Source organism: Alosa alosa, chromosome 7 (genome assembly GCF_017589495.1).
Source record: "Alosa alosa isolate M-15738 ecotype Scorff River chromosome 7, AALO_Geno_1.1, whole genome shotgun sequence".
NCBI lineage: Eukaryota > Metazoa > Chordata > Actinopteri > Clupeiformes > Clupeidae > Alosa > Alosa alosa.
The window spans coordinates 22,620,204-22,632,570 of record NC_063195.1 but is presented as its reverse complement, the minus strand read 5'-3'; the positions used below and the strand labels follow the sequence as shown (position 1 = coordinate 22,632,570).

The window sequence follows — 12,367 nt, the reverse complement described above, 5'->3', positions numbered from 1 at the left end:
GGGCTAAGTGCATCGTCATGTAACTTTAGCTAGCTGCATTACTCTGAACTGCTTGCAGTATTCTCGTTTGCTTTTGATATCAGTTATTTTCATTTGACAATTTCATTTAAAACCTGTTAGTATATAACCTGTAAGTAAGTTTGTTTTCTAGTACCAATTTGCTTGTTAGGTAAGCATTATATTGGCAAGTCAGTATAGCATACCAAAGCTGAATAAATCAATGGGCGCGTTTCTAAGTTTCGCGTTCTCTTACATGAAATAAGTTGAGCGATATTTTTTACTCCTCTCAATATGTAGTTGTAGAAAACAAGATGTGAAATCACGGATTCTGTCAGAAATGTAGTGCTAATTAACGTATTGCCTCTCCTCGGGTTGTTACCACTGCTAGCTAGGCAGTTTGTAGTGAACTGTTTTACCTTGCTAACTTCTAAATGACAAACATCAGGCGTGCTTGTCTCAACATTTTCTAAGATGGCATGACTTGATATTCTACTCTTCTCAATATGTAGTTTTATAGAAAACATGATGTGAAATCACATTATGTCAGAAATGTCATTATTGCATTTAAGCAGTTAGTTACTAGGTGAAATGTAATCTGTCTTTATCTTAATGGCAGCCAGGCAATCAGATTTAGGGTAGCTAAACCCATGTGTAATAAAATGACTTTTCATACTTCTAAATATTTTTGAGTTACTCAAAATGCTTCAATAGTTTAGGCTACCTCTTCTTGTGTATGTATGTGCACACATGCACACATCTGTAGTTTTGTGATTTTATTTTTTAAATTAATAAATGTATTACATTTGTATGATTTTACTGTTGTTTCAGATGGAGGATGACAAGACCTACACAGACCTCCTTGCAGGCCTGAAGAGGTAGCTGACTGCTGATGAGCTTGGCGCTCCACAATGTTGAAGACCATGTGAGGATGGAGGGTTAAGGTATAGATTTAGGTGGCGTGCGTAGGGTGGTGTAGACTGCCACTAAAACACTTGTTATGTTGATTTTTATGTTGTTGTCCCAGGCATATGTGGTTTTACCAACCGGAACGGGTGGGAGGTTGTGATTAGTAGGCCGTCATTATGCAAACACACAGTGCAGGGGCATGGGATCGAAGAGACCCCAGAAGAGTTTCACAGTTTTCTGGGATTGATCATTGACATGGGACTTCACTTCCCTCCCTAATATCCATTGCTACTGGTGAACCAAGTCTCTGAAGGGATCAGGGAGCGTTGACCAAATGAGAAATACATATTGTGTACACTTTTTCTCCATTGACATTGCTGTTTCAGTAGTTTCTTATTATTTCAAGTTTGGCAATGCAGAATTTGGTGTTGAACCTAGGTTTGGTAGCTACAGCCAGAAAGACTTTGGCGAAAATCTATCACAACAGCTGGCAGGCATTTCCGTCAAAATTTCAGCCTCGCCTTCAGCTGCTCAAACTACTACTCTGTCGTCTTTTCATCAAGTACATATTCCTGTACAGCAGGAGCCAAAGAAAAATTGTTGGCTTTGTTATAAAAACAATACATAATAACACTAAAGTAGCTTGTATGGCCTGGAGTTTAGCGGTAGGTGACTGCTTTTTTGGTAAAAAAATGTTTTCTCTATCTCGTATAGAAATATGATGAAAATTCATTTTTATGCGAATGAAATTCAATTTTAACTAATTTCGGTATACATTTGGAGAGGATTTTCAAAGACTGTTCATTACTATATCAACATTACCATATGTATTTTACATCATTTGATAGAACTGACCCTTCTGATTACAATGGTATGTATATCCCATTGATGGTATGTATTATACTCAAGAAATAAGGTTTTTTGTGTAAGGAGGTCATCCAGCACCAAAAATGGAATGTTCGGCACGGGCACGAAAGGGTTAAGTCGACGGTGGCAGCTGCCTGGAAGACGACGTCGGGGGCATAAAACACCATCGAGCGCATCACACAGAGAAGAGAATATCTATCTATCTCTGGGGTAGACGGAAAATAACCAATTTCCCAAAAGTTAGTGTGTTTCGTTAAGTCCATTAAAAAGGCAATAAAACCCCATAATGTGATAAACTCCAAATCATGTAATCAATTGTTTTAACAGATAAAGTAATGATTATGTTAATCTTATATAAAACCCAATGTAATACCTTCTGAATTAGTATTGTACAAGTTGTTGTATATGACTTTCTCTTTGTTCTTATGCCCATCATTTCTAGCCAACTACAATAAAATTTAAACTTTTAGTCAATAGTCTTCCTTGTGGACGTTGTGGTTGTGTTAAAAATTAAGTATTAATCCACAAAGAGGCAAAAAGTATAATGCACAGACAAGCAGACTGTACGGCAGAGTACAAAGATGTATTCACAACACCGGAGACAGGTTACAAGCATCTTGGCGAGCATGAGAGCAACAAGTCTGTCACAGACAAAGTTTTACCATTATTTATAGGACTAACAGGATAGTCTTGATGGATTGCATGAAATGAAAGACAAAGAGCCGTCATGATAAGGAAAAGCTGTTATTACTCCAGACTACCTAGTCCCTAAGGGCGACATCAGAGGTCATGAAACCCAAAATAACTCAGTTCATCCTTGTAATATCTACATTTTTTTAAAGTGTAAAGTTGGACAACAACAACCCCAATAGACATTTAACAGCTTAATGTTGTCTAATTACTGGAAATTTCCCCACATGTGCCCCATTTTTAGGATTTATTCCTAACGGCAAAGAAATTTTCAGGTAAGCAGAGAGATCATACATATTAGTTAAGGAATATATATGTACAATGGATTATAGAGGAGTAAATAGTATCACATACATGAAATATACTGTATGAGACACCATGCAATGATAATATGAATAGCTGTTGAATTAGGGTATATATATATATTACACGGCTCTTCAGAGTGCTGCAGATTGCTCTATTCTCAATAACAGACCGTTGCTAAGTATAACAGACCGCTGTCAAGGAAAATGGGCTTTGTGCTTCTATTTCATGTCTTTCATATTACTGCGCAAGGACTGGAACTTCATTCAAAAGTGAAAGCAGACGGTTGATCAGCTGTGTTCTAAAGAATGTTTGATTCAAGTTCAGCATGTGCTGTTGCAAACTATTTGTTTCTCACCAAAAGCCACGATGAAACGGTAACAAATAGGCTATAGCCTAGGCTATGTAGGCTAAAGAGTCACATCGTGGGGAGTTTATTGTTTCGTGTTGGCAAGTAGCCGTGTAATAAATAAGTCCCTTCAGGGCGGAACAAGACCCCTCAGTTGCACGTCGGGGTCTGGTTCACCCTGTCGGGACTTATTTTCCCAATAATGACCGGCGTTCTATATATATATATATATATATATATATATATATATATAAGGGATAATGTTGAACACACTGCTAAACACAAGCAGACTAAACACAGTTTACCCACCACTGAAATTTCAGAAATAGTTTCTCCACCTCTTATTAGCTTATTAAACAAAAGAGTTTATTCACCAATTACAACTGTTAGCATTTAAAAATCACACTGTATTATCCACAATAACAATATGTACACTCATCAACACTCTATGAACCACTTAATGTCACTTGTATTGTTATAAACATTTGACAATAACCACACCATCATCAAACATGTTTTGAATGCCTTTTCTAAAAATCTGATCCCTTACTGTGATCACAGAATTCATAGTTTACCCACCCTTTTATTTTACCACTACATTCCTGGTCTTGAAATATTCACAGGAATCCATAGGAATTAAATATTCATGTTGTTTTATCCAATATTAGTTGTGCAGATGTATAGTCCATCTTATACACACGCATGAAGCCAACAAAAAAAAGGCAAAAATAGAGCCTTTTGTGTAATTTTTCCATTTTGTGTAGTCATTCTATATCAGAACCTGACACACAATCCAAATAGTCTAGAAAAAACCTCAGAAATGCAGACTTTTATTGTCAGTATGCATTTTGGGTAACCAAAAGTCCTATGAGGAGTTTCCATAAGGCATTACAAAACCCATGAGCATACCTTGGCAAATAATGGTCTAAAATACTGATTTTTCATTTTATATTGATCTACTTTTGCACACAGCTTCGCAAGACCTGGTGCTAGGGCTCAATTGTGTTTCTAAAACCATATCAAGTGACCTAGAGTGCTGAACTGTAATCAGTTCAGAGATGCTTGTTATCTCACAGAAAGAAAAAACAATATTCTAGGCTCTGTAACTCTGTGCCAGTGCTTCCTAAGAAAATACAGGATCTTAGCTTTCTAAAGATGTCCAGCATTTGATGGTAGGCCAAAAGAACACACTGCCCTCTGAAGTAGGCAGTGCAATGTTGGGGGAGAAAGCCAAAAAAGGCAGGTTATTGGAAGATTTTAAAAAAGAGAGACTGGCACTCTTGCACTCTGGTAACATTTGTGTGGTCCAGGTGCTGTTGCATAAAAAATGGTCATTCATAAGACTACTTTTACTTTTATACTTTAAGTAAATTTCCAAGCCTGTACTTTGTTACTTTTACTTGAGTAAAGAAGTTAAACCAGTACTTCTACTTTTACCAGAGTATTTTTTAACACAAGTATTTGTACTTCTACTTGAGCATGGAAAGTGAGTACTTTTGCCATCTCTGTTGAACAGTGGACTGTGAGAGAAAGGGTGAAAGTCTTCAAATTTTCCAGTGCACAAATAAGACCCTCAGTCCTTAAATAAAATCTTGAAGCAAAAGCAAGAAAGATTTGTATAAAACTAACTAGATAGCAATAGCAACATGGGAATACTAGTACTGATGGCTACTATAAAAAAAAGCAGTTTAAGAATTGTTTAGTTCTAGTGGAGACAATGACTTGTTGTGCCTCATTGATGGAAGGAGCTGGAAAAGGAAACCAGTTTTGAAACATGAGACCAGCTTTGCATTTGGTGTGACAAGCATTCCCATCTACACAACTTTAGAACGTGTTGTGTATGACCTCCTTCTGTCTGTGTATGTCTGTGTTGTATCTAATCCTTTATTACCCCTCACCACTCTGTAGGGGCCATTTCGGCCATTTGGGTGCCCAAGTCCATGTGTGTGTCTGGTCCAGTCTGGTTACAATGTTTTTAGCAAGGAGTCCTGTGCCTATTGAGGGTACAGCTTACACACACAGGCAGGGGCATGAGGATTTTGGGGGGAAGAGGCTCAAGTGAAAAAAGAGCACTTCTCATAATTTTCCAAATAAAAATTGCTTTATGACATGTGGGTATATTGGCTAGCAAATGTCTGACTAACCGATTTATTAAAATACCCTCATGCAAATACTACTTAATACTCAACAGATTTCTACAAAAGAATCAGTAGTAGTATTATACAATCCCCCCATTCACGTGTAAGGCAGGGCTGTCTATATCATGTGTTGATAAAGATATATTGGCAAAGAACGAACTAATGGAATGAATAGGCCTAGTTATTGAAAAAAGGGCACTTTATCTCCTGGATGAAAAAGGGCAGGGGCTCAAGACCTCTTTGATGTCTATATGTGCATGTGCACGTGCCTGCACACGGGTACATGCACCATGTGCGGACTGGCTTCACCTTCACAGCCGGCAGGGTGGCCAGTTTCCTCCCCTTTAGCCTACCAAGAACCTATGGGGGTTGCTGTTTCTGTAAACTGTCAGTCCTGTGTTGTGACATCAGAGAAAAGTTCTCCATTTGGCCCCTGGCCAGACTTCGGAAATCTGGGTGTCCATTTTGTAGATGTTATCTCAGTTAGACTCAGATGCCCGTGTCACAGTCATGAAGACATCTGTGTTGCACTGGTAAGTGCTGGAATACTGAGTGTTAGTTCGGATCTTTTGAAAAATAAGCAGGTGATCTGAACAGGTGCAGGATTAGCAGTGAATCACAAGAATAGAATGTCACAACAACCCAGTCAAGAAGGTAAGTTATATGCAAATATGATTTTCTGTGTAACAAGATGAGGTTAATGAATGTACAGTGTATCTGTATCTGATGGAATAACTATTGATAATTATTTAAAACAATAATACCAAGTAATGAATAAAGCATCATATTTATACTTAATACTTACATAATACTTGGATTGGAACAATGGGATGCCAACGGACTGTCTCTATAGCAATGCCTTGTACGTCAGTCGGTACTATACGGACAGTATGATATGATGTTTTTGTGACTAGAATGAAATGATTGGGGAATGCACAACAAACATTTAAGTATGTAATGCTGCACTGCTGAATTTGATAAATAGGGTAATTTCTGGTGTATTAGCTGCATTGCACTGGTTATACACTGCAGGACAGTGTTTTATGCTAATTAATAAAACAAAAACTATTAGTATTAATCGCACCCGTGTATTACTGCAGTGCCCAATATCCCAATGATTAAGAATCAGATTGAGAGGAATGAAGAAAAAAAGAGCATTCCCATGTATAGCCCTCTTTAACGCCATAGCTGAAGATTTTGCATAATCTGTATAAACCTCAGTTAATATGCGGGAAATTGTGGGTAGTCTGGAATATCTGTTTGCATACTGACATTTAGATACTAGTAAAAAAGGAACCAATATTACTGGATGTATAATACTTCATGGACAGTGTAGTAGAAAAAAAAAGTACTGTTTATACTGTAGATGCAATATGTTTTTAATATTACCTAAGATTATTTGTTATCTAAACTCAGTGTTTTATGTCTGTTACAAAAAGCTATGCTATTGTTGAACCAGCACAGAGTGGCTATAAGATTTTAGGGTGTGAAGAAAAACTCGTTGGAGAGTGCCGTTGCAGAGGCAATGGTCCGTTCAAGCCCCTGTTTGTAATATTATTTAAAGCATATACATGTGGGCAGCCATGGCCCACTGGTTACCACTCTGGACTTGTAACCGGAGGGTTGCCGGTTCGAGCCCCGACCAGTGGGCCGCGGCTGAAGTGCCCTTGAGCAAGGCACCTAACCCCTCACTGCTCCCCGAGCGCCGCCGTTGAAGCAGGCAGCTCACTGCGCCGGGATTAGTGTGTGCTTCACCTCACTGTGTGTTCACTGTGTGCTGAGTGTGTTTCACTAATTCACCGATTGGGTTAAAATGCAGAGACCAAATTTCCCTCACGGGATCAAAAAAGTATATATGCTATACTTAAAGTGCTGATGCTGTCTCCCTTATGTTTATCTTAACTAATCAATCATCAGTGTATAAGGTAGAAAACAATGCCATTTGTCTTTTTTTTCATTCAGTCATGGTCTCTTGATTAACATCACAAACTGACAGGAAGCTGTTAATAGTGGCCTGGCAATGTTGCTACCATGATGTGTAATCTATTTTTACTCCACACTTGTTTTGATGACATACTTGGAAATGCACACAGACAACCTGTCAAACCTGTTGAAACCTGAAACCTATCAACAACAGAGCCCCAGATAATTGAACTTGAACTAAAAAAAATACAAATTAAATACAAATACTGTAAAACAAATGTATTGGAATGACACAAATATGCTAAGATCCCATGAAACCTCTTGTACCGCTATCTCTTAACTGTAACAATTGTTGTTATGATGATAGCATTAATTTATCATCAACATAAACATGTCGAAGTTCAAAATTTTCCTGCTGCATGTATGGCCATTTTTTTATTTAAATGTGACATTAAGATAACTGGCACATCTATATAATAAAAAAAATGTATTTTTGAATTATTTTTCAGAACTGCGAGTGGTGATGCTGGGTTCAATTGAGTCTGGAAAGACATCTGTGATAAACACCTTACTTGGTCATACAGGGTCTGATTTGGGGAAAAGAACAGTTAACTGTGTGAGGAAAGAGGGGGAGGTCAGAGGCAGAAAACTCATTCTAGTCGATACCCCAGGCTGGTGGAGGAACTTTTCGTTAATTGACACAGCAGAGTTTAAGAAGCGGAAGCTTATGCTGAGTGTCTGCAAATGTCCCCCAGGACCTCATGCTTTTATCTTAACAGTTAAGATCGACAACCCCTTCACTGAGAACAACAGAAGAGCCATCGAGGAACATTTGAGTCTCTTTGGGGAGAGCATCTGGGAACGTACAATAGTGGTCTTCACTATCATAAGAGATGTGCTGGGAGCAGAAACCATGGAGGCACTGGTAGATGAAAACCTTGAGCAGTACATTGAGAGTGGGGGAGAGACCTTGAAATGGCTAGTGAGGAAATGTGGTAACCGATATTGTGTCCTTAAGCATGATTCTAAGCAGATTTCCCAACTGCTGGAAAAGATAGAGGGTGTAGTAGCGAAAAATCACGGGGGTTATTTTCAACTCGATGAGAAGGTGTTAAAGAAAATTGAGGAGAAGAAGAAAGCCAACGAGGAGAAAGCCAGGTCCCGGCGTCTTATAGTTGCCAGGCAACGGGAAGGAAGTAAATCTGGTAAGTGGCTATTGTTTAACCACTTACAGCTTTGTAAAGCAACACAATGCAGTTCTTTTACCTTAAAATAACATTTTCAAACTCATTCTGATGCTATTCTGACTTATAATATGAAAAATGAAGTCTGGCATTGCCAATGTGCACCTGAAACACTTAACTGGGTTCTGTTTTGGCATTAAAAAACATTGAATATTGATGTCAAAGGGCATAGCTAGTTTCCACTCATTTTGTGATTTGTTTTTTTATTCATTTCTGTTGTTGACGTTAGAGATCCAAATTCTTCTGCTAGGCTGGGTGTGCTCTAGAAAGACCATGGCTAGAAACATCATCCTAAACCTAAAGGAGAACATAGGCTGGAGAAGAACCATCCAGACAAATAGAAAATCAGGAATAGTGGCGGGGCGTCTGGTCAGTGTGGTGGACACCCCTGGCTGGTGGAAGTACTTCTCTGGCCAGTTCACTCAAGAGTGGATGAAGACGGAGCTACGTAGGAGTGTGACGCTTGACGGTAAGAATCCCCACGCCATTCTTCTTGCAGTTCCAGCAGATACTACCTTCCTTGAGGAACAGAGGAAGATTACAGAAGACAACATGAAGATATTTGGCGAGCATGTGTGGAGGCATACCATGGTGCTGTTCACATGTGGAGACCTGCTGGGAGACACAAGCATTGAGGAGCACATTGAGTATGAAGGAGCACCACTGCAGTGGCTCGTGGAGAAGTGTGGAAACAGATATCATGTCTTGGGCAAAGACCAAGGTGGGGAAAGCTCACAGGTCACAGAGCTGCTGGAGAAGGTTGAGGAGATGGTGGCTACAAACAGCATGTTCAGTCTCCACGAAGAGTCTCAAACACCAGAAGTCGAGGAGATGGCTGAAGAACCAGATGAAACAAATGCAGAGGTTGTGCGATTCTTGGACCAGGAATGGAACAGGATGGACAAACAAATGGAAGAGACCGTCAAAAGCATTTGCAGCCAAACCCTTGTCCTGGAGGGAAATAGAAGCATAGATGATTTTCCTGACCGTGAGTTATGATTTTCTGACTTATCTAGTAAGAATGGTAATGTTGATTAAAAAATTGAATTAAAAAATCCAACAAATTAATTACTAAAACAATTATCAACAACAAAAAATAGAAATAATGGCCTAATTGTGTTTTGCTTATGCCTTGTGAATGATACTATTTTGATAAATGATGGAATGTCTTCATTGTTCCAATCAGACAATGAGCCATTCACTGATACCAGTGGGAATGAAAGGTTGTCCACAAAGTGCATCAGTCCACTGACCATAAATCCCCCTGTCGCAGGTGAGATCACATGCTATTTCAACCCAATCCTTTCCAAGTGATGATCTGAACACTTTGCCTTATTATAGATGCCTGTTCCCACCAGTAAGGATAACTATAAAGAACACTGCGACAATGAGCGACCAAACTGACCAAGGGGGCCCTCAAGTTTAAGAATGTGATGTCAAAAATGTTATGGATTTCCATTGGCTGTCAGCTTTCAGAATTGCTCTGAAAGTTATCCCAGACATTATAATTCGTCATGTTGCTATTTTGACCGTATAAGGTGGTGTGGACGTTGTCATTTATATTAGCTAGCTAGACCGAAAGCTCACTTAAAACTGTTCTTTTAGCCTTTATTGTTATCTTCCCCGTTGTTGTGGATGGGCCTTGAAGGAGAATTTTGGTGATTTTTCTCATAGATCTCTGTTTCTCGAGGTCACAGAGTTTTGTTCTCAGTTTTGTCACTCTGAAGGGGCAAAATGTAAAAATGTTAAATGGTAGTGCAGTAGAAAAATACTTTTCATAATGATTGGATTGTAAATGAAAGCACTATATTTAAATAAAGTAGTAAAAAAAAAAAGTTTTGTCACTCTGGGGGCATGAAGGAATGTAGCACTGTAGCTGCCTGGCTGACCTTTATTGACTACATGCTCTGTATGCTCCATGCCAGACGGAGAGGGCCCAGCTGACCTGTCTGAGCAGGCTGAAGGGGAGACGCTGGAGAGGGTGAGGGAGATGCTGGAGCGAGAGTGGAGCCGACAGGAAGTGGTGGTCAGGGAGCGGCTTCACGAAATCCTGTCAGAGCAACACACGCCCGCGGGTGAGTCCACACACAACTGGTGATGACCATTATTCCTCCTGTGGTGATTGATAACCGTTAATCGTCCTTTGGTGTTTGTTTCATGTTTCTTAGTTTTGTGTTGAGTTAGTTTGTAATGGTATGGTAATAAATATTAATGTTTGCTGTCTGTAGAAAAAGAAAAACACACAAAAATGTCACCCACACAATCACAAGTGTTGACTAGAGCAGAGCTACAACTGGTTTAAAGACTGTTCCAGACTAAACTATTGTTTTTGCTCAAAGTATTTCAGTTACACTTTACTTGACAGTATCGACATAAGAGTGACATGACACTGTCAAGAAAGTGTCATAAACAAGTCATAAACGTTTATGACATATAGTAATGCTCCTGTCATTAAGTGCCATTCTGTTTTTGTCATTACAAGTTAGGGTTAGGTTTAGGGTTAGTGTTAAGGTTACAGTTGGAGTTAGGATTAGGGTTAGAGGTTAGGATTAGGGTTAGGGTTCATGTGTCATGACAGTGTGATGTGTTCATGACAGTGCCATGTCACTCTTACAGTATGTCAATACTGTCAAGTAAAGTGTAACCATTTTTCTCCATTTCTTGTCTGTTTGACACCCAAGGTCTGTCATCTGAATCTGATGAGAGTGATCAATCATGAGCGTGAACTCCCAAAAAAAATATCTTCAAATGATTTGATGGCACCTCTGGACATGACACTGATGAAGATCTTGACCATGAGAAAAATGAATAGCACATTCACACATGAGAAGATTATATGTACTGTGTATTATACAATTTTATATTTTGTAAGGGGCGTTGTGCACCCCTATGATGTGTGTGTGTGTGTGTGTATGTGTGTGTGTGTGTGTGTGTGTGATATGTCATCCATAATGCAGTGTGCTGCCTAATGTTCATTTTGGCAAATTTACGTGGTTAAGTGGTTTTAGCCTGTGCAAATGTCAATGTGAATTTCCGTTATCATTTTCTGTGTGCCATGTGTAAATACTACTGTTTAAGAAACGTGGCACGAGTGAGAGTCGGGCTAGGAAAGGATATAGACCCTACCTACAGTACGGCTATGGTTTGGCCGCAGGCCGCAGCTACCCCTGAGTTATTTCCATTCATTATGAGTCTTGGAATGCCTCTCATCCAATCAGAGGTGAATAAAAAGCTTAGACTAGCTGTTGTATTTAAGGGAATCTATATGCTGTCAGCATACAATACCCTATGCTTTGCTTTCTAAAGTGCCAATGAGTAAACTTCTATTTGCTTTAAACTTCTAAAAGTGTTGATTTATACTCGTTCCCATAGTTTTGCCTTCATCAGAGCGCTTTTTTGTAGGCCATATGGGTAATATATCTTTACAATATTTGTTATAATCTGTTCATCCAATCCTATGTGCATGATTGTTTTAACCTGAGTGTTTATTTACAGTGGAAGAACTCAGCAACCACTGAAAAAAGTCTATCTTTCTTTCAACGACACCTAACAAATATGTGTATGTTTCATTTATGTTCTGTAAAACACAGGCAATGGGAAATAGGAATATTTAAATTGCAACTTTATGAATAAAATAATCATTCAGCTGAAATCACTTTTCATACGGACTCCATTGGAATTCATCATCATTCTTTATTAGCTCTTTGAAGATATCCACATGGTGACTGGTTAATGTGTAATAAGACCACTAGATGGCAGCAAACACACACAAACAGGTCTGAGGTTGCTTATTTATGTGTTTTCAGTAAAATCTTCTCTCTGTATATGTGGATTAAGTTACGGAATAGGAAAGGGAAAACTGCTTGAACTTTGAGCTTGGGAAAGATTCAACAAGAGATTACATTTTCTGTTCATGTTCTTTGATATATCAAATGTCAGTACGATTC

The 12,367-nt window shown here is 38.8% G+C and overlaps 1 protein-coding gene across 1 annotated transcript; it reads left to right on the top strand.

Moving 5' to 3' along the window:
* Positions 1–4,558: 4,558 nt before the first annotated feature.
* On the top strand, positions 4,559–12,057 carry LOC125297010 (GTPase IMAP family member 8-like). The gene is made up of 6 exons (XM_048247139.1): positions 4,559–5,907; positions 7,686–8,381; positions 8,650–9,408; positions 9,607–9,693; positions 10,346–10,495; positions 11,102–12,057. Exons 1-6 carry the CDS (start codon positions 5,883–5,885, stop codon positions 11,137–11,139), a joined length of 1,755 nt encoding a protein of 584 aa, XP_048103096.1. The 5' UTR covers positions 4,559–5,882; the 3' UTR covers positions 11,140–12,057.
* The last annotated feature ends 310 nt before the right edge of the window (positions 12,058–12,367 follow it).

Coding starts and splice junctions, on each gene's coding strand:
- LOC125297010 (XM_048247139.1), top strand. CDS start 5,883: ATGTCACAACAACCCAGTCAAGAAG. Junction 9,694..10,345: donor CATAAATCCCCCTGTCGCAG/GTGAGATCACAT, acceptor GCTCCATGCCAG/ACGGAGAGGGCCCAGCTGAC. Junction 10,496..11,101: donor AGAGCAACACACGCCCGCGG/GTGAGTCCACAC, acceptor TTGACACCCAAG/GTCTGTCATCTGAATCTGAT.